At 40.8% G+C, this 23208-nt stretch overlaps 2 protein-coding genes and 1 long non-coding RNA gene across 4 annotated transcripts; 1 reads left to right on the top strand and 2 right to left on the bottom strand.

Annotated features, from left to right (window-relative positions):
• Positions 1 to 153: 153 nt before the first annotated feature.
• On the bottom strand, positions 154 to 2859 carry gp1bb (glycoprotein Ib platelet subunit beta). Its single transcript, XM_030416625.1, has 2 exons — positions 2732 to 2859; positions 154 to 1582 (listed from the first exon to the last, which is right to left on the bottom strand). Exon 2 carries the CDS (start codon positions 1568 to 1570, stop codon positions 959 to 961), a length of 612 nt encoding a protein of 203 aa, XP_030272485.1. The 5' UTR covers positions 1571 to 1582; positions 2732 to 2859; the 3' UTR covers positions 154 to 958.
• A 24-nt stretch (positions 2860 to 2883) lies between these two features.
• On the top strand, positions 2884 to 4614 carry LOC115581495 (uncharacterized). The gene is made up of 2 exons (XR_003984042.1): positions 2884 to 3278; positions 3431 to 4614. It is a non-coding gene; the product is annotated as an uncharacterized LOC115581495 (long non-coding RNA).
• septin5a (septin 5a) lies at positions 3648 to 23185 on the bottom strand. Of its 2 annotated transcripts, XM_030416623.1 has the most exons (12): positions 23024 to 23185; positions 22850 to 22863; positions 8858 to 8948; positions 8568 to 8654; positions 7288 to 7411; positions 7058 to 7192; positions 6743 to 6860; positions 6542 to 6643; positions 5832 to 5928; positions 5596 to 5731; positions 5363 to 5465; positions 3648 to 4864 (listed from the first exon to the last, which is right to left on the bottom strand). In XM_030416623.1, exons 1-12 carry the CDS (start codon positions 23067 to 23069, stop codon positions 4802 to 4804), a joined length of 1116 nt encoding a protein of 371 aa, XP_030272483.1. In that variant the 5' UTR covers positions 23070 to 23185; the 3' UTR covers positions 3648 to 4801. The 2 variants fall into 2 exon arrangements, with proteins under 2 accessions (XP_030272483.1, XP_030272482.1); XM_030416622.1 differs by lacking the exons at positions 22850 to 22863; positions 23024 to 23185 and adding an exon at positions 10282 to 10685.
• Positions 23186 to 23208: the final 23 nt, after the last annotated feature.

Raw genomic sequence — 23208 nt, forward strand, 5'->3', positions numbered from 1 at the left:
AAAGTAAAAGATCTAAATATCAACTCATGACGCAACTTAAAAGAAATCTGAGGGGAAACAATGCATATTTTTTCCATTAAATCTATTTTTCAATTTCATTCATAATGCATGATTTTTTTCAAAATATATGAAAAAAAATACACAACATTGTCATACCATGTGAGAACATTTAATTTAGTCCTTTAACATATGTTTTGAGTTTATTGAACAAAATCAAGAAAAAGATCTTAAAATAAACATGGCACAATTTGCAAACTGCACAATATCAAAATAGAAAATGGCAAATGAGTACACTAAAAGCAAACTTTTAAAGACAATGCGATTTGATAAACATATGCAATTGCCAGATATCAGCACACGCAAATGCCTCATCAGCAATTCATGAAGTACTTCAGACATAACCATTCAATAACGAATCTCAATGTGCTATACATGCTTTTACAAACACACATTATTTTCTGTGTATCAGTTTTTCCTCCACATGAATCCTTTAAAAATATTAATTAGAATGTTGTATTTTAACCGCATTTGTTTTGGACAGACGGATCAGAAAAGGTCAATAAAAGAGTCTATCAGAAACAAGTGTGATAACTGTCAACGTCTGACTGATGAGAAACAAATAACTATAGAACAGAGATACAAGTGATGTGTTTGTAGATGTTAACTCAGCACTGGCAAGGTTACTTTTCAACCAAAATGTCTGTACAATGGTTAAATAACATATTTTAGTGATCCTGTTCAAATTTTGACAATATTGTGGTATCCAGTGGTATATGGCGGTATTAACTTGTCTATGGAAACACAGATGGGTGACAAAGGGTCCCTCTACTAATCTATTCATATTTTTCTTGTGCATAAAATCTTTGTAATTATAGTTTGAATCACAAAAGCCTATGAGAGACATTTTCTCTCCAGTGTGCAAACGATTATGAGCTCTTTCTCCACTTTGTATTAACAATCACTTTAAATGCGAGTACTCGTTCTCCCTCAAACCCTCCCCGGCTGTGTAGCTCTCCTCTGTGGTTCTCCTCGCCTCTTTGGACAGCCTCTGGAACTTCTTCAAGAGTATGAGTAGAACCACCAGAAGCGCCGCCTGCACCACCACAAACACAAACAGACACACCTGTGAGGCCAGAGCCAGGTCACAGTACCAGTAGTGGCAAGAGTCCAGCACCTCCTGCTCCGTTAAATACACCACCAGCCTCCCTCTCAGGCTGGGAGGGGAGCTGCAGTTGACACCAAGGTGTGATCTGAGAGAGGCGGGCTGATGTAGCAGCCAGGCGCGCAGGTAGAGGATGCCACAGTCACACAACCAGGGGTTACCATGAAGGGAGACAGAGCGGAGGGAGGTCAGATCTTCCAGGAGACCATTAGGCAGGCTGGCGAGCTGGTTATTGTGGAGATGCAGCTCGGTGGTCCCGGAGGGGAAGCTGGTGGGCAGCGAGGAGGAAGTGAGAGACCTGCCGCTGCAGTCCACCTGACTGCCGTGACAGAGGCAAAGGTGGGGACACGCCGATGACCTTTGACCTCCAAACAAGAGGAGGAGACCCAGGAGCAGGAGCCCCTTCATGGCTAACAAACACTGAAGAGAAGAGAAGAGAAGAGAAGAGAAGAGAAGAGAAGAGAAGAGAAGAGATTCATTGAGATTAATTACTTTGTGTGTTGAAATTGGTTCCACTGTAAGGAGTGGAAATCGTAAGCTGCCAGTGCTCTTTATATCTCTTGATAGTTGAAGTATCTGTTTTTGGCAGATTCCACACTAATGTGTGGGAACAATGATATCACAGAAATACTCCCACATTTACTGTCTGGCTCGTGACTGTATACTATCTATTTAAGGCTTAAAAAGACTTCCTTCAGCTGTTACTAGAAGGAGTATGCAAGCTTAACCGCACATAAATGCCTCTATTCCAAACTGATGAGTGGTATGTAAGTGACAGCATATGTATCAAAGCTTACTGTCAATGCAATGACTCAACTTTTGACCAGTGTTCTTTAAACACAGATCAAATACATCACACTATCCATTTCTTAAATTTCTTGTGTTCATTAATAAAAATCTCTCTTATCTTAAGCATTCAATAACATGGTTTTCAACAGCTGTTTAATATTAAATTGATTACGAATAGAAACTAATGCAATCCAACAAGAGACCTTTCACTGTTTCTCACTGTGAGGCTGTACTTTGTGGTGTCTAGTATTTATATATAACTATGTATGTGATACTACATGTGTTTTATTACAGAATAATCTTAAATTAGATTGTAGTTTACCATTAGTTTAGTAACAAACTCTTAGCTTATACAGTTAAATAAAAACACCACATAAGAAACATAATATGAATATTGCATTATGTGTTCAGATAACCAACTGACTAACTAGTTTATGTTGGTTTAACAACATATAACATTCTCTTTGATGTTTTGTAAGTCTATAAAACCTCTGCTTTTTATGTCTGATATGTATATACAATAGTGAGTGGTCTGTTAGAAGTTTAAGTGCTGCACCGAAAATGTTGTGTACGTAAAAATCTAGTCGCAAAAATTTCGTCAAAGTATCAAAAGTGCTCAATGCAGAAAAATAACCCGATTGCAATCTTATTTATGTTGCATAATCAATAGATTATTATTACTCATACATAAAAGTGAAAGCAGGATTTAAGTGTAGTATTTGGGTTTAATGTTTAAATACAGAAGTTAAGTCTCATTAAGGTCTGAAGAGAGTCATTTACCTTCAGGCCTGCCTGTCTTCAGGAGAGGACTATGTTTCTTACAGTTGCTCTGAAAGTCTGAGTGTGTGTTACCGCCAGCTGGGACTCACTGATAAAGACCACTGTCAAGTATGAACACACACATGTACAGTACACACACACACACACACACACAAGCAGAGGCATCTAACAGGACATGGGAAGTATCTCAGACACTCCTTATTTTAAGGGGTTCTTAATTTCTAACGAATTTCAAGGATTAAAATTAATTTATGGCGTAAATTTAAATGTTTCAGTCGGATTACAGCAGTCAGCTCAACACACAGCAATGTAAAATTTGTCTTAAGTATGATTACGAGTGCGCATTAATCAACGTGTTTCTGATGATAAAGGATAAATATATATATGATTACTGGTTACTTGGGTTTCAATGACTTTTTTTACCTAGTTTACATATAATTAGAAACTAAATAACAGAGTTTGTTTGGGGGGTGATTCAAAACTACCCAGCAGTACATACAGTAATGAAGATGAGCTCCACTATTACCAGCTGCAACATCAAAATGAGGTACACATTCATGCATCAATGAGTAGAATCCAGTGATATAATATATATAGTCTGCCATTAATTAATACTTTACTACTTTTGGTGCTTTAAGTATATTTTGATCATAATACCCTATTTATACATTGTCATCTTGTGTCTCCTCTGACTGGCAGCGAGAAGACGTCGTGTACAGCGCAGAGGAAGAAATGTCTTCAGGAGATAAACATGAATCAGCAGATAATGTTCCCGCAGCAGCTCCAGCTCCGAGCCACGCTGCTCACACTCTGACAGCCGGATGTGACAGAGGATGCCTCGTTGTTTTCTCTGGACCTTGATGTACCAACAGCTCTGTAACCTTCAGAGGAACAATGCAAACACGGCGAAGCAAGATTGACGAGAAAACAAGAGTTTATTTGTCACACCTTTATAAATGGGGCACAGGCTGAGCTCACAGCCTTCAGGCAAAATATGTTCTGTTCTTCAGCATCAGCCTACACACACACACTCTCACACACACTCTCACACACACATACACACACAGGGTTACACATCTTCCCTGGCAGAATGCAGCAACTCACTTCCAAGGAGAGAAAAGCCCAGACACAGTATTTGCTCCACAGTATTGATCTAATTTTACCATCCAGTAGTGGCAACAAAGCATACTGTCGGTCTTCAGGATGCATTTTAATACAAGCACAGGGCATCATTGGCTATAAAGCAGTAAAAATAGGCCCACAGCGTTTAGCGGATATGAGTAATGGCAGCATGCTTGCACATGCACCCTTGTACTGCACCAACCCCCTCATTATGTCAAAGGCTCTCCATTCACAGTTAGCCACTGGCAATAAGTGCATTTTCAGCTCCACCAGCACATTAAAAAAATGCTGGGAGAGGATATTTTGACTTGCCATATGTGAAAAAATGTCACATGAAGGTATTTATGAGGGTCAGAGAGCAAATTAACAAGAGCAACAGTTAGATTTTGAACAGAACAAAAGGGAGTCTTTATGGACGGATACCTGGTAATACCAGAGGAAGTCTCATCAGATACAAACGGTCACACACACACACACACACACACACACACCCAAACGCACACATACACTCACAGACATAGAATAAAAAACAATATCCATGTTCAAAGTTAAACATCACCAACAACCTAAGTTTTCTTTACAAAACATCTCGTAGCACACATGTTCATACCCTGACAAAATATCCAAAAAGTTTAGCATTGCATTTATAAATTAGATACACTGAGTTATTTAAATTACGCATTTATATTATATATGTTAAGACTGTTAAACCACAGCGAGAGGCTCAAAGTGGGCAAACGGGTAGTTTCAGAGAAAAAAAAACAAAAAAAACCCTCTGACGGACAAACCTTCAGGCAGACAAACTATACAAAGCACCAAACTGAGGATAAATGTACAGCCAGAGTCGCCACTAACACTCGATATCCATGGTCGACGTCTGAAGGGCTCACTGTCGTTCAGGGGACAAACAGCAGGCGGCGCTGCAGCACAGCTCTACTCCCGGAGACATCACTGGTCTTTATCGTGCATCTGCTGCTGCATCTTATTCAGCATCTCCTGCATCCTCTTCAGCTGCAGGCACGGAGAAAAAAAAGTCTGGTTAAGATCTCCACACTACTGTACATAAATCCTGACCGGCTCAAACTAGATTATACAGTGTCCCGACATTAAGCCGCAGCTGAGGCATTCAGATCATGTGATGCTAAAAGTAGCCCTTGAATTGTATGCTGGTGTTTGGCCAACCTTAGAATAAATCAAAAATCACACAGACGCTGGATTACAGACAATCGTCACGGCTGTGGATTTAAATATAGATTGTGAGGGTGGCCAATAATTCAGAAATACTGGCATATCGATGAAGTGTATCTCTTTCTTTCTTTATTGAATATTGAACGCTAACTTGACTATATTCTAACAATATACTTACGTTTTTGTTTCAGAGGACATTGATATATACCTGTTTTTACATTTAAATGTTATATTCTGTATTAGTTTTGTCGTGCTTTTTTATGATCCAGTAAGATTAATAAAATATTGATCAATAACAGTGCGTGAGAAGGTGCTTCATACCTCCTCATCTTTCATTTTGATGAGTTTCTCGGTCTCCACATCCGGGGTGGAGAGCGGCAGGATGGGGATGGGACTCTCCATACGGTTGTCCTGAGCCAGTTTACTAAGGAGAAGAAGAAGACGAGAAGGAGAGGATGAGGAGAGGTGAAGCAGGCAAATCTGACTGAAATCTGTGACCTCAGCAGTTATCTGAGTTGTTACTGAACACTCTCTCTGGTGTTTTTTTCACGTACCTGGTCATCTCCTGTATGCACTGAGCTCTGTAGTTCTCATAGTGGACGTCGCAGGTCACATCTTTCAGGTCATGCATGTGCGAGCGAATCAGCATGTTCCTCAATTTCACGAAGTCACAATGCGACTGGTTCTCCACTAAGCAAGGAAACATGTCAAATGTATTATCAATCCAAGTTATGACACAGCAAATCTGTGTCGTAAATTTTGCATTTACTCTGATAATATGTTAACATACCTTCTACAATCCCCCAGGGATACAGTCTCCCTCTGACTCTTTGCCCTCGAGCTTCCACAACTGTGTTGCTGCCGATCACAGCGAACGGGGTACACTCCTGCACACAGAGACATGAGGGTTTGTTGTGTGTGTGTGTGTGTGTGTGTGTGTGTGTTTTTTTTTAACCCTTATCTATTGAGAGAGCGCTGATGGAGCATGCTGTACCCTGGTGCATCTGCACAGAGTTTGACCTGTTTACAAACGGCCACAGTCAGTTTAAGCGTGGGAAGTGTGCGTAATTGTCGAGGCATGCAAAAAAAAAAAAAAAAAAAAAACCTGTTTGTTGTCTTGCACAGATTTTCCCAGCTGATCATTAGATCCAAATCACAAACTGCAACTGCTCCTACAGTTTACTCTTAGATCCCTTTAGAGATATCAACTCAAGGTAAACAGCATTTATAGAAGATGTAACTTCACAGCTGTACAAATAAAATAAGAAAGACTCAAATTATAATTAATGAAGATATTCTCTTTGGCGCCTTGTCAGTATTTCTGAGAGAGGTAGTGTTAGGAGAAGTCTCTAAAATGCTGGCCACGACCCTGAGTTTGAAAATAAACCCCAGAGAACTGAAGTGACCCTAATCGTTGGCCAAAGTCTCAGTTACTTCCACTTCCAGTGAATCGGTTAATCAACTGAACTCTGTAACAGGAAGCCCATCTGACTGACTCACCTTCAGCTCTTTGTCAAGTTGTTTAAACTCTTCGTCCTCATCCGAGTCACATTCCGGGAACTGGTACACTTTGATGCCAAACTTGTCTATTTCCTCTCGTATCTGGACATTCACCGCGACACACACAAACACAGATCAGATGAATGATTACGGTGAACAGTCTGCGTAGAATAAAACACGTTAAAGTTAATGTGAACTCACTCTGTCTTTGAGCTTTTTTATCTCGTTGGGTGTGAGGCAGTCAGCTTTTGCAATCAGCGGGATAATGTTCACTTTTTCATGCAGGGCCTTCATGAACTCGACATCCACTGGACGCAGCCTGTGGGAAAGAAATCGCCCGTGTGAGCACTGAGACTGAAGCAATCAAAATCCTCCACACGAAAAACAGCTTGATTGCGCAACTCCATGCAGGAAACCTGCAGATGGGAAAGGTGTAGTTTGTGTCGTTTACCTGCACCACTGACCGTGTGCTACATTTGTCTGTCTGTATTTGTGTGTGTGTCTGTGTGTCATTACCCGTGCCCGAATGGAGGGATGAAGTAGAGGCAGCAGTGGACTCTGTTGTCCTGGATGTTCTTTCTGTTCAGCCCGCTCTCATCCCTGAAGTATTGCTCAAACTGCTGATCTATGTAGTCTGTGATCGGCTTCCAGCTGGAACACATCCACACACACACATATACACACATTAGCAGCTCCTCCAGGCTGAATATGGCACACGTGTCAGAGCGGCAGGTCCTCCAGCTCACCACTCGTTGTTGTTGACAGCGTCTCCGAACCCCGGCGTGTCGACGATGGTTAGCTTGAGCTTGACCCCTTTCTCCTCGATGTCGACAGTGTGTTTGATGATCTCCACAGTTTGGTTGATACGCTCTGGAGAAGGCGATGGGGAGAAAATGAGGTTAAACTGCTGGAACAGCAGGTCAGGGACAATGTGGAACAAGCAAGAAAGTGAATGGTGCAAAATGTACTCCCTGTGGGATTGATTCAGGTTTCTGATTGGTTTTCTATGCCTTACATGATAATTAAATGATTTATGACAGTATTGATACTATAACAAAGCTAATTTTTAAATGCAATTACCTGCGTTTCTCAATATTTTCTGACTTTTATCCTATCCATGACACCCAAGGTGACTGGGTCCTTTAAAACAGGTCATGAATATATGTTTTGAATTTTAATAAAGCTAAATCATTTCTTCTAACACCTAGACACTGTAGTCTTTGCCAAACACTGCTCAAACTGGACTAAATGGCACATTTGTTAGGAACTATTTCCAGCGGTCAATTAATCTGCTTTTGGTGCTCGGGAGCCGGTTGCACCAGCTCAAGTTCAAAGTTAACCTAATTATGAAGTATTAACGCTTAACTGAATTAAAACTGCTTGTACCACACGTGGAACGAATTGTTACCACATCATGAAGAGATTAGTTGTTTCTAAATATTCATGGCCAGGAACAAAGACCAATAACAGAGGAACAGAGGAATAAGAAGCAAAAGGCTTTTGGTCGAGCAGGTGGTCGAGTGGTTAGAGCGAATGCCATGAATGCAGCCGACCCCAGGTTCGATTCCGGCCGGAGGTCCTTTGCTGCATGTCACATCCCCCTCTCTCTCCCATATTTCCTATCTGTCTACTGCTTAATAAAGGTGTCTATGCCAGAAAAATCTTTAAAAAAAAAGAAGCAAAAGGCTTTGGCTACACAGATAATACTTGGAGTAGCTGGGATTTACTGACAATAAGACATAATTGACAATAGATTATAGATAATAATCAGACAGTATTTCATGCTAAGCAAGAGTCACGTACAAGCTGCAGCACAATATGTGTCCAGTTAATCCAGTCAGTTCATTAGAAATGTGCAAACTAAACTGGACATCTTCACTGCAGCTGCTGACAAATATAATGTTGAATCTAAGACTGACGGTTGTCTGATTCACACACAGACAAGATCTCAGGGTGCCTTTATTATTCAGAGCAGTGCGTTCATGGTGTGTGATACAGAGAGAGAACAATCTATATAAAGACTCACCCTCAGCATTCAGTAGCTTCCTGTCTTTGTAGAGATCTGTGAGGAACAGGCTGTTGACCAGGGTGGATTTACCCATACCAGACTCTCCTGCACACACACATACAAAACCACACACAGGTCAGATGTATGCGAACCTGATTACACATTCCTCCGAATGAATTATAATGTGTTGTGCGTGTGTTGTATCAAACTGCATAAGTTCTAGCCAGGTATATCACATGAAACGAGGCAGCTGAGTGTAAATCGAGTACGTTTTCTGTCACGTTTTGCATCTTGATCTACAAACTGACCTGCCACCATGAGCGTGAAATCGAAGCCCTTCTTCACAGACTTCCTGTGGACCTGGTTGGGCAGAGTTGCGAAACCCACATACTGCTTCTCCTGAGACAGAAAACAAAAAGGACACAAAGAAGAAGATGTTTCGTGTTAGTTCACGCTTCGAGTGATAACATCAGGCTGCTAGTAATGATTGTTTCTATCTGAGAGTGATAATAGAGCTGAGACTATTGAACGATTAATCAAACAGCCGGTAGACGGAAAAATAACTGGCTTCTATTTTGATAAGTGATTCACTGTTTCAGTAACCTTTAAAGCAGAATTGCCAAATGCTCTCTAGTTACAGCTTCACATTCGTAAAAGTCTGTTACTTTTCTCTGTATCATGTGATAGTTCACTGAGTATCTTTGGGTTTTGGTCAAAACAAGACATTTGAGGACATCACCTTGGGCTTTACAGAACAACTAATTAAGTAATTATATGAACAGTTCCAATTAGTTTTCTGTCATTTAACTGATTGTGTACGAATCTAGTTGTATTAGCTCTACGAAAAGACATCTAAAAAAACGGTAGTTAAAAAAAACAGAAGCAGACACCAAATAACTGTAAGAGAGCTCAGAGGGTTCCTAATGTGAAAACAAAATGCGCCTGGCCGCGTCAGACGCAATAAAGTGACCACAACAGACAGACGACATCTACAACTGCATGGAAAAACACGTGCAAAGCATTCCTCTGTGAGCAGCTGAGAATAACCAGTGTCTCAGACTTTCCACTAAAACTCTGAGAGAAACACACAAAGAGAACCACAGGATACCAGCCTCCCTCATTCTCCCCATGTGTGACACAGTGGCCCTCAGTCCTGCAGGTTTTTCTCCGCCGCATCTGGCCGAGCGTCATCTTTACCCTACAGTACGGGCTGCCATGTGTAGATATAAATACACACTCGAGGCCCGTCGAGAGCATTCACGCACAGACAGAAGCCACATTCAACAGATCTGAAAAGCTCTCTTTTCACTCCGCAAACACTCGAGCCAAACACACAGCCAGCGTCCTCATAAGCTGTCATAACTTGTCACAGGCATTTCCGACAGCCCCCTCGGGTGAGGATTGCATTTACAAAAACACACGCACAAAGAAAAACACACAGGCTGCGCAATCAGTGTGTGGCAGAGACACTTGCAGCAGAGCCCCGGAGGAGTGAGTATGAGGACAGCTGATAAATCAAATGAGTAATCACAAAAGCACTTGGAGACGAGACAGTTCATCCCAGCAGTAAATCTGTCACGTCAACAGAAACCAAAAGATGCTGGCTGGAGTCCACAGGTGTGAAATCTTCTTTTGTAAAGTTACGCTCAGCTGTGTCTTTACTTCTCTTTCTATTCTGAAATGCTTCCTGATGTTTGTCACCAGTTTGTGCCCAGAAATCCCACTTTTTTACCTTCTGCCTGGCTGTTCTCACTCTTGGGCATAGCAGCCGTTCCACCAGTTTCTCTTGCAGCATGATGGCATCCATCCCAAACCGCTCCGACACTGACGGACCAAAAATAGCCACGGGTCTCAGAAAGCTGGAAAAACAGCCCAGCAGGGAAACGGGAAAAAGCAAATCTGAAGCCTTGAGACCTTGATAAACTTGTCTCTCTCTCCGTCCGTTCCCAAACTGTCTCTAACACACCTCTTTCCTGTTTGTGCTCTTTAAATATGGGCCCTTTCTGTACCTCCTACTTTCCCTCTCTTGATTCCCTTTCTTTTCTTTTTCTTTTCTTTTCTTTTCTTTCTCTCTCTTCTGCCCTACAGCGGTCCGACTCTCCCTGTTCGGGCAGGTACGGAGGAATTCTCACTGAGAGGGAGGGAAATGGAGAAAGGCAGCAAGAGAGAGGTGGCAATTTGAGGGAGGAAACAAGGGAGGGATGGAAGACGCGAAGGTCTAAAAGAAACTCATTCATTCAGCACGTATTCCCTCCCCCAGCTCCGACAGTTGAAAAATAAAAAAACTGTGCTCTGGGAGAAGTGACCACCAGCTCGCAAAGACAAGCAGGAGAGAGAAGTAACGGACAGGAAAGTGGAGATTTAAAAGATAGCATTAAAAGAAACTTGTTTGAACTTGAACTGTGACAAAGCTGCAGTTGGGCTCAGAAACAAACAACAGATAAAGGTACAAAGGCTGCAAGTGCAGGCCTGTGAGTGAGATTATCAGATTATCAAGTGAATTAACTTGTCAATCCAAATGTTAAATGTGTGTGTGTGTGTGTGCGTGTGTGTGTGTGGCTGAAAAGCGACGTCTAGACTGGTGGTTTATAATGAGCGCCTCAAACATGTGGCAATAATTTTAATTGAAAATGTTGGTTACAGTTTCACCACATTAAAAAAACACATAAAAAAAAGTGATATTCAGTGGTGGAAAAAGTACTCTGATCCTGAATTCAAGTAAAAGTAAAACCATGTAAAAATACTGCACTCAAACTACAGAGGTAATAAGTATGTACTTAAAGAATAAAAGTTAAACAATTCTGCAGAAAAATGGCCTGTGTGACTGATTAATTATTACATGATTAGAATATGATGCTGATGCATTAATAAATGAACAGTTTTTTACTATTGTAGCTGCTGATTAATGGGAGTAGAGTGAAGAAAACTCCTGACACCAAATATCTGTGTTTTTGGAGCAACAGTTGTAAACTTGGTTTAATGTATTATATTCTGATGAAGGTTCTCGGTCATTCCGGTCGTGGTAATTCGACGTGCTGTATCGTAAGCAGCTGGACTTGTTTCAGTTTCTTGAGGACGTTTCACCTCTCATCCGAAAGGTTCTTCAGTTCAGGAACTTTCCAGAACTGAAGAAGCCTCTTGGATGAGAAGTGAAACGTCCTCAAGAAACTGAAGTCCAGCTGCCTACGATAGAGCATGTTGAATTACCTCTAAACTGTACCTAACTATAGTAGTAAAGAAATGAAAACCGTCTTATATATGCAGTCAATCTACAGCTGTCTGTAGTCATAGCAACAACTTGCTTCGTTTTTTGCCGACTTAACAAATCTTTTCCTTTGTGACACTACGACATTACTTTTAGCATTTAGCATTATCCTTTAATAACATTGTGTGGTCACAGTGGCTGCTGCACAGCAGAAATTATACATGTTACCATAAGGAAAGTCTCCTCATACAGACGAGACAGTCAGCACTATGGAGTGCGTCTCTACACTGGAGAGGATCGTTTGGTAGATGTTATTATCATCATGAAACGGTCCAGATGCCACATTCATCAAAATAATGTAATAACTGAAAAAAGAGAATCAACCCAAAACAAATAATAATAAGATAAATAAATACAGACTTTTCTTAAAGGAGCAGTGTGCAGGATTAAATGTGTCATCCAGAGGTGTATCTGCAGATTTTAACAAATGAATACCTAATGCAACAGCCAGTTATCTTAGCTTAGCACAAAGAACAAAAACAGAAAGAAATAGTTTGCCTGCTCTGTCCAACCATAAGAAAATTATGAGCTTTACAGGTGTTGGTATCAGGATTGTTTTTTTTAACCAGTTAGCTGCTACTAAGTGAAACTAAATTAAGCGAAGATGTAAATATGAAGCTACAGCCAAACTGCTTGGTTCATATTTACAGTTTAGATTAGTGCACACCATCTGCAAGAATGCAAATAATCATATTTACTTTTTTTTTATTTTTTTTTTACATTTCCTATAATATAGATGTTAGTTCACATATGTCACGTTAATATCAACCAATTTGTTTTACAGGTTGGAAAAATTAACTCTCATAACAAATATCAACCACCAGTCATTTCTAGTTGAAAAATGTGCCCGTGCTGTAACGGTTGACATGGAGGTGTGTCATCGTTTAAAATAAGTTTAGGAAGAAAGAACTGGACTGGACTGGAATGAAAAGGCTGTATAGGAGATCAGTCAACATGTCGAGTGTGTCTGTGTGTGTGGGTGTGTGTGTGGGTGTAGAGGTGAACGAGGTACAATTCATGGCAGAAGTTGCAGTCAATCGCTTCCAGATGTGACAGTGGTGTGTGTGTGTGTGTGTGTGTGTGTGCGTGCGTGCGTGCGTGTGTTTGTGTGTATGCGCGGGTGGGTGGGTGTGTCCGACTCATACATGATGTGGGCAGCAGAACTTAAATACTCTTTGAAATAAAACCCCCCTTTCTTTTCTTCTCTTTTCTTTCCCAAAGTAGGCACACCCGGCAGCGATGCCACGTCCAGGATGCTACAGTCCCGCTCCACACCACGGGAGGGCGACAGAGGACTCAGCTCAAATAAAAAGTTTGATGCCTCTGAGAGGGAAACATACAACCCTTTTGTTCTCAGCCATGGTGGGCCTGATAAAAAATTTAGAGAGTTGCTAAATGAGGACTTAGATCCTCATAGGGCGACATGAAAGAGTGTGTTAGTGTGTGTGGAAGGGGTGGGAGGGTCAATTTAAATAAAAGAAAGGAACAGATGTCTTGACATGGTATTACAATAGCCCCCCGGCTAAACCCCCCACCTCCAGCTTTTCTCAGTCGCCAGCTGTCCCTTTCTCCCGTACACACAAACAGATATAAAAACTTATCCACTCACATCTGTTTTGTTATTTGCAAATTTGATAGTTTATTCAATTCTCTAATTACTCTGTGAAACTGATAAGTTGTGTCTTGTATAATCTTTTTCATTCACAGCATGACTCCAGACACTTGATGCCACGTTCTGTTGCTGCTTTTACCTCTCAGGTACCTGAAGTGAACACCTGCTATGCTGAAATGCCTGTGACTCTAATGTGAAGATGCCAGATTTTTACAAATACAAATTAAACACGGTATAAATTTGACCAACAATTAAAAAAATAAAATAATAATCTGTCCTAATTTCATCCATAAATTCAAACAGGTGTTTTTCTTAAACTACTTCCTCCGAAGAATAAACTCATTCTGAATCATCTTTTTTCTTTTTGTCTTTTCCCTCACTTCATTATGTAAAACTGGAACTCCTAAAATAAAACACACAAAAACACATGGACGGACAGATCCTTTAACATTAAAGACTTCTCTAACATATCATCCACAAAAGGCTGAAAATGAGAAGGAAATTGTTAGGGAATCGAATCGTATACGGTCAGAAAAACTGTGTATAATCTACACAGACTCTTCACTGCTGTTTAGGAGCGACTGAGCTGTGCATAGCTGCAACTTGGCGTTGTCTTTCTGGCCTCCTCCAGCTGATTAAACACAGGCAGAGAGGGAAGGTAGAGTACGGCAGGTGTGGAGGGACGTTAAAGGACAAACCATGAGTCAGGAGTAATGACGGGAAAGTGGGGCAGAAAGCTTTGAAGGGAAAACTTTAAAGGCATCTTCAAACTTACTTGTTTTTTTAGGCTTTCATTTGATCCTAGAGCTTTAGACATTGTCTATCTGTTCGCATCCAGTGTCTGTCTTTTAATACCCTCTGCAAAGCACTTTAAAACTACTGTTGTAACTCCAAGCAACACTTATTTTATGGGGTTTAATCATTTGTTAATTGTTTAATCCATAAAATGTCAGAAAACAGTGAAAAATACCTATTTTATTTCACCGAGCCCCAGACGGCAACCTCATAGTGATTGTTTTATCCGACCAACTGTCGAAACCACCCAAATGTTTTATTTTATATGGTATTTAACATAGAAAAAACTGAAATCATCACACTTTCCAGGCACAAATTAGATGTTTGTAATAAGTGACCTCATCAATAATAGATCTTTATAATTGTTGCAACTTTCTGTCAGTTGGCTTAACAGGTGACTTATCATTACAGCACAGAATGCACAATGTATCTACTGATTTGATTACTTGTACTTTACTACTTGTTAAACTTTTAAACAAACCCTCAACTCAATGTACAGGATCCTCGGCTTTGTGCCTCTGCATTTTCCATTATTTTGTGCTCTATTTCATAAGCAGAGACTTTTCTTTGCTGTCAAAATGTTATTCCAGAGTATAAATGCACCGTGACTCTAAGTCAATATGTTGGATGGCTGGGCAGAGGCAGAGATCCAGAGATCAGCCACTCAATCAGCAGGCAGTGCTCAGCTTCTTCCTCTCTGTCGTACAAAGTCGTGGCCTTAAAGGAAGCGCCTCTCAAAAGGCCCCAGCAGTCAACTTCACCGCCAGGGTACAAACACACACACACACACACACACACACACACACACATAAATACAAAACCTCATCCAAATGAGTCTGGTCCAACAGCGTAACCATCATTATTTTCTGCCAAGTATTTTCAAGAAGCTCCAGTATAGACACAACAACACAATGAAGAGGCAGAGGATGAGATTTAAAAACCTTCACCGACTCACTTTATAGATTTCCTTTCAAACAAATAGATGAATATAATAGAAATCTAAAGCGGCATACTCTTCGTAACACCATAACAGCAAGCTATTCAATAAGAACTGCTCAAAAAACTAATTTAGTGAAAGAGGAATTACTGATGTCTATGAGAAGTCTACCCAACTCCAGGACTGACAATACTAAGCACATTTTCAGTCATCACAGTGAAACCGTGGTGCCTAAACCTGCGTGGTGTGCAACCGGCTTAAAGCAGCAGGGCGGCCCGTGATGCAGCAGTAAAGAGCGGTGACCTTTACTGATGACTTCTCTGCATCTCCCAGACTTCCAGCTGACACACTCACACCATTAACTCCGATTGCCTCTCCTAAATTGCTGCCTGCCCACCAGTAAGTGAGGCAAGGGAGGGTGAGAGGGAGAGATAGGAGGGGTGAGGCTGGGTGAGACAGGAGGTGAGGGGTATAAAAGCAAACAAAAATGGACCCTGAGCTCCAAACCTCCTCCCCTCCCCCTCTCGTTTTTTTTTTTCTCCTTGGAGATGGAGAGGCCTGCATGCACTTGGCTCTTTAACATGCTAATCTGACAGCATGTAATTGCTCAGGCAACAATAAAATTGCTTCACAGAAGGACACTTGGCTGTCGTAGCCTAGTTTCAGCATACGCCTCTGCAGCGAGTGGTATTGTAAACATGTAGTGTCGCTGCACATTTAGAGGAGGGACTCAATCAGCTAAAAGTTGTCACGAAACAGGGTAAAGGAAAGTGTGTAGGAAGGTCGGAAGTCAGGCAAGACAAACATTGACCCAACTAACTAAAATAACCCTAACCCAGAAAATACTATTATCAATCCCCAGCGGAAAATATTCCCCCCAAAATGCACTATTTAAGCCTGATTGCGCAATGTTTTCAAATAAACTACAGTAACCGTCTGTTTTTGGTAAGTTAACTATATATGTGTAACGTGTTTTGAAAGATTAACATCTTCAGGAAGATTGAGTGGGCTTCAGGCTGAAGAGTGCAATCAGAGGTATCAGAGGAAATGAACCAACACACCTCCGGTTTCGGTCATTTCCTGCCATTTTTTGACAATAACAAAAAAATTGTCAACAAAACTATCCATGATTCTGATGAGCTGTCAGATGTCTTCTCCACGTTGGCTTCAGTTCAGCTCAAATGTTAATTTTTAACTCTGAGAACTGCAGTTGAAAAAACAGTATAAACTCAATTGTTTTTTTTTTAATTTTGGTGACGGTCCAAAGTCAAGAGTGAATATGGTCAAGGTCAAATTTTAAGCCAACATGGTAAGAAGTCATGTAGGTGCTCTAAACTGTGAAGAGTCTGAACATCAATTGTTCCACGACAACTGACCAAACTCAACATGCTGACGAAGACTATGAGATGTGGTCAAAAGCTCCATAACAACAATGTGTATAGTCAGATGTTGTTTCAGGATGAGAATAAAATGTCAAGCTCAAGAAAAATATGCTTCGGCTTCAAGAGGAATTAAAAGTATATTCCAATCAAAATGAACTTTGTGTGTTATTGATTAAAGTATAAATCAGATTTATTAAACGGAGCAGTTATGAAATAATCTTGGTTCTCTCCATTCGTTTCATTGGATTACTGCTCAGACTCTTGATCCCTATTTCCAAAGAATTTATAATCCACAAACATATCAAGGCCAAAAAAACACATAAAACCATTTTTTTTAAAACAACCTCCAAACTGGGTCAGCCTGCAGTTACTTTCTGAAAGCTTCTTGAAATGCAGAGCCGAGGCATGACGGGCCATGCAGAGTTACTTATAAAAGAAGAAAAGTAGGTGAGTTGATTTGGTTGGAAGACAAAACAAACAAGCACAGCACATACGCTCTACTGGATCGTTGGTATTACATGTGTGTTCGCGCCGCGGCATGATAACACGAGAGCATGTGAACACACTGCGGGGCTCACGCTGCTCAAACACTCGAACAGGAACAAGGACACCAGCCGTCACAGAGGAAAATCACTCCAGAGGAAACTTGTTCAGGCAGAATCTCTCTACCACACGATGACAGAAGCAGCTTTGTCCTACATGACAGTCAGTAAAGTAGGTTACTGTTACATATGCTACGCTTACATACGGCAGGATTATAAAGGGGGGTCTCATGTCATTGTGCATATATATATATATATATATATATATATATATATATATATATATATATATATATGCTACTGAAATGTCTCAACTATTGCATATACCCCCATGAAATTACCTACGAATATACCTGATCCCCAGAGGAATAATCTAACATGTTCATGTTGCTGTAAGAAGTATCTTGGGCCCCCACTCGCCAGTAGGTCAGTCATTAGAAACTAATGCTGTGTGACCCAAAACTGCACAGAACTTTAAGTTAAACTTGCCATAAACAACCTTCTGCCTCTACAAATTATTCTTTAGTAAATACTGATTGCACAGTGTGATGGCTGTAGAAAAATGACACCATTCTTGTATAGAGTAGTTCTCTATAAACCTCGCTTTCACCACGCTATTCAGTCAGGCGCTAAAGGAAGTGAGTCTGCAATCGGCAATGAAAGCGACTTAATATTTCATGCTGCCTTTTCATAGCATTGCAATCTGTATTTCTTGGTCAAATTAGGATTCTTACAGTCGTTTTTTTTAGCTTCGACAGTAGCCAGCTGCTAGCAGTAGCCTTGATGCAACAGCAGTGCCGACAGTAATAATCACAGGGTCACGAGATCTCATATTTTCAAAACAAATACAGAAAATATCAAAATACTGCATGATGAAGCCATAAAGAGACTGTAAAAATCACTTAGCTTCAATAAAGAGGAATGAGCCAAGATAGAAAAATGTGATGGAATGTGAATGTGCCTACAACAGGCAACAAGACAAAACCTAAAATAGTTCAATAGTTATCAAGTTCAAGACTTCTAGCACTCTCTCCTTCTCTTACTACATCTACTGTTTTCTTCTGAAAAGCTGGAGCCACAGGGGGGTTCAGATCCTACTTTCAACACCCAACCCAACCCCCCCAGAGATACGCCTATTCCTGGTCTGCAGATGGTCCTCACTGGGAGCCGGTGAGGGTCCCATCTGTGGCAGCGAATGTGTGTGTGTGTATGTTTAAAGAGTGAGTGAAGGGTTGAGTAATGGAGGAAGTGAGGCAGGGAGTTGAGTGTATCTGAAGTGAAGTGGCACACGTGCACTGACGCTAATGCATTTGACCCAACACCTGTTTGCTGCACCAGGAAGTTAAGTGGCCGCTGACATGTTTTAGTCTGACGGCTCAGACACAACAAGGACTGAAACTGAGACATCTCCTTAAAGTATCTTTTTTGTTGTTAGTATTGTTTCTAATGAAGTAAGTTGTATGAAGAATTGTAACTGGCAACTTTTGGGGTGCAAGGCAGTAAAAGATCTCTTTGGCTCATTAATAGTCAAGTTATAGTTAAGTCAGTAATAAAGAGCGTGAGTGTCACACTTCCTCCTTAATAATCAAATCATCATCATCAATAATCAGATCACTTTCAGACAACAACAAAATCTAGAAATTCATCTATTATGTATATGAATAATGTAAGTGACAAAAAAGTTTAATAACATTCCATAAAGTTTTTAATTAATTTAGTTTTTAATGTTATTGTGTTGTCAATAAAAGAATCTTGACGTGGATGCTCTCCACACTTCACCATGAGGTCAGAGGTCAATGAGGATTCAAACAAAGGCATAAAAGTGTCTCGCTGGAGGAGGATAAACCCCAGCAAGAAACGTTTTCACAACCTGGCAACCCACATGTTTTTCTTAGAAATGACCTATAAGTGTAGAAAACCATTAGTAAATTAATAAACCATTGATTGCAGTTTCTAAACCTGTTAAATTGAGTTTATATGAGCCAAAATCAAAAAACCGTCACAGAGGGGTTTTGCAATCTGTACATAATTAAACTTCACACATGCTCAGTGTGGATTGAAATCTAAAAAATAAATAAATAAATAAATAAAAAGCAGGAGGAACAACAGATGATGGATCCCTCCTCCAGGAGAGATAAACAAGCGGAGGATAAAAATAACGTCATGATGAAATGACAAGTTGAATTCATAAGATATAAAACAGAGCCTTTCTCTTTCTTCATACACTGGCTAAAACTACAATGAAGATATTTATTTCTTAATTCTGACACCAAAATCCAATGTTGGGAAGCTACGAATGGTATGAATGTTGCCAGCTGTTGTTTCCAAGGTCAAGATTGAATGTTAAATATCAAATTTGGATGAGAGGTGATCAGTGAAATGGAAATTTTAATTTGTGTGATTTGGTCAAAAAGCTCCCGACCTGCTGAAGATGAGCCTTTCGGTCCTGACAGTGACATCAACACATTTACATTTTCATCAGCCAGGACAGTTTTTTGTTTTTTAGTTATTCACAGCATTGTAAATGTTGTTCATACTCCATTCAATCTCGTGTGCCTCACTATATCAAGGTGACACATCTCAGCTGACTGTTTAATAAAAACTGTGACTGTGATTTTCTCTTCCAGTATCTGATGAACAAATGCTCAGAACCCATCCACCCACACACAGAATAATAACGGCGCGGGACTGTGGGTAGGTCAGATGCCGTCCACTCCTTCGTATCAGAGAAGTGATGAAAACAGATAAAAAAAAAAGACTGTTGCCTGGCAACATAATATCACAGCGAAGGCAGCAATGGGAAGGTTGAAAGTGTTGTGAAGGGAGTGAGACGTGGAAAGAGGAAGAGGAGAGGGGAGGAGAATGCTGTAAAAATATTGATTCAGGATTGATTATCAGTTGTGATCTCAGCATTCAGTCAGTCAAGCCAAGCACCATTTGTGTTTTTTTCCAGCTCCTCCTCCGCAGCCTGGATAAGTTATTTTTGTGGCCAAGAGGGTCAGATGCAGTAGAGTGTGTGGGAGTGAAGAACTCACAAGGTGTGAAATCTGTATAGTAATCCAAATACTGAGCATGAGTGAATCATTTCACGAGTGGATGAATATCTATACGAGGAGTGTGACAGCTGCTGCTGCTGGGACTTTTTAAAATGTTTGGGTTATTTTGGCTGTTTCTGCACAAACGCTACATCTGTGAGCACAACACACAACAATCATACTAACCCCGGTTTTCCAGCAATCCACTCATGAGCTTGTGTGTGTGCGTGCTGTAGCGGTGATCAAAATCGTTTGAACTACTGGGATTGTGAATTTCTGTGAGGAAGCAAATCTGTCTGCAACCTGACCAGCTTATACCAGTCAGCAGTTTTTAGGGGTCGGATGACGACAGAGGACAACATGGAGGCTAAATACTGAAAACCGAATACTACAAATGAAGAGACAGAAGTGTTCTTGATTGCTAAAGAAAAACTAACTTTTTATGCTTCTCATCAATATATATCAATTTCTCCAAGTAGGTTACATTAAATCCTACCTGGTATTGATTAAATACAAATTTCTGTATTTTCTTCTTTTCTGCTATTTCATACTTCTATTGCACTTTTTACTCCACTAGATTTATTTGACAACTATAGTAACAGCTTACTTTTGCATTAAAGCTTATGATTAGTTAATTAAACTGCCAATAGACAAGTTTTCTGCTTGAACGTATCATTATGAAGTAAATGTTGATTGTGCAATGAAATGGATACAGAAGAATGAAATCAGTAGTGCTTACGTTGGTTCGATACAAACCTCACCATCACTATACAATTCTGTCCATTTCTTATCAATTTCTGTTATAGATTAAACACGGGTTTTGTTCCTTTGTTGTTGTTTTTTTGCAAAACTGTGAATAATGATCCACTTTGTCTTTGCAACAACAACACCAACTATAAAACTACTTGAAAATGTTCAGAGGGAAAAGTTGTCTGCCACCTCAAGCTGCCCAACAATATATAAACTTAACACAGGCTCCACAATGATGAACTACAACATCAAATTGATTTGACTAATCAGTAATAATGATTCATTAATACGTATACAGACACTACTATGTGTTAAGATATATTCAAGTGGTGACCAAAGAGACTAAGATTCTGATTTTATAATCTCGGTGTCACCAGTCCATGTTCCAGGTGCTCTCTCCGCTCATTTAATGTCATCTCTCTACGATATACACAGGAATGGCTAAAATGCCTAAAAACAAAACTTTGAAAATGTGGAAATAAAATAACAACGTAAACAATTCTATTCGGCGTGATGAGCACTTTTTGATACTTCTTCCACGGCTGCCAAATGCACACACATCAGCTCCCAGTGCCAAGTTGAGCATAATAATGAAAGGAGAGGAGCACTTATGTGACTCTACATAACACATACAGCTTAACCATCTAAAAATCAAAAATGTGTTTTTCTTCTTGTTCCTACAGTTGAATATTGAGTGGCGCTGTTTAGATTTTAAGAGGCGGGCCTACAAGAATGATCCAAGAAAGGATCCTGACATGATAATAAAAATTTTGTGGAAAGATCACACCACAAACACATGATAACTGAAGCTAGAGTGTTTCATAGAGATGTAAAAACATGTCTGGAGTGGATCTTAAACATTTGTCAGTTTATTAGGTACACATATCTAAAACTAATGCAGCTTAATAAAAGCATTCCTGCATTAAACCCTTCATGAACGTTGGTTGGTTGATAATTTGCAGTTTGTAGTTTGTGATTCTGTCCAGTTGTATTGTATAAGAGGTCAGGTCACACCTCTCTAGAAGCATTTGAATGGAGGATTTATTGCAGGTGCATACCTGGAAACTGGCAACTGTGGAATAAATGGATTTGCAGTATGTAAACCTACATAATATAAACTATAATAGTAATATAAGGGTCCATGTGGTGTAGCAGAGTATTTACTATTACACAGCTGCTGATGTTTCAGCATTCACCTCCTTTGCGCGTTTACACCCCAAACATCCAGACTTTTTATGGGCACCAAATCATATAATCTGGTTCGCTGAATCATCCCAGCACACCCAGCACGTGCACACACTCCACTCCCCCGTCATCATGGAGGAAGAGGGGGAGGAGGAGGAGGAGGAAGAGGAAGGTCCGGGGTCACCAGAGCTGCGACCTCCCCTGCAGGCTCATGTGGCAGCTGCATTTTCTGAGCCGAACAATGGTCAGGAAGGGTTCACTGAAGGCAGCCAGCACCGCCGACTGTAATCGTGAGTCGTGCAGTCGTACCGCCGACAATTAGGTCATCCATCAGCCGGCTGAACGGCAAGATGAGCGCTCACAATTTTCTGCGAGGCAGCCGCGCGTCCCGGAGGATGGAGAGGGAGGATGCGGCCGTGCGAGGACCATGTTGGCTGCTCGCCTCCTCTCCCCCTGACGCCGGCCTGCTCCACATACGCGTCTAAAAATGAAACCTAACCTCCACCACCCCCACCCCCCTCCGACCGTCACGCTGCTCACGGCTCAGCCTGTGATGGCATGGCTGCCCCCTCAGAGCATCTTGTAAATCTGACAGATACAATCGCGCTCATGAAAGGGGGAAAAAAATGCCCGATTTTGAGATCAGAAACGTAAATATTAGTGATGATGCTGCTGCAGCTCCAGGCCGTCCAATGTGAGGATACATTCAGCTAACGCATTATACTGAAGATGCATTCTCGACAGCACTTAAAAACATAATAAATGCATTCAAAAAAAGGATGTTTTTTTTATCTTACCTCCGCGTTTTCCTCTATTGGCCATTACAGGATGGGTGAGGAGGAGGCGCAGGTGCAGGGATGCAGAGCGACGCCCAGGGAGACAGAAATATGAAGCGATCATTTCATTGATTCCCCATAAAAAAAAAACAACTGATGGCTGTAAACACATTCTGGTATCCTTCCAAAGCTCACCTGTTTTCACTGGGATCCGGCTTTTGTACCTGATGTTGCTCGTCATGTTGACCGCTCTCCACCCTCGATTTATTTATTTACCGAAGCGACGGCTCACAGAAAGCGGCCCCTCGCCTCTCCTCGCCTCCAAACCCCGGACAGACAGCAGGAGGGCGGTGCTGAGCTGACAGATGCAAGCCCCTCCT

This window comes from Sparus aurata, chromosome 5, assembly GCF_900880675.1.
Source record: "Sparus aurata chromosome 5, fSpaAur1.1, whole genome shotgun sequence".
NCBI lineage: Eukaryota > Metazoa > Chordata > Actinopteri > Spariformes > Sparidae > Sparus > Sparus aurata.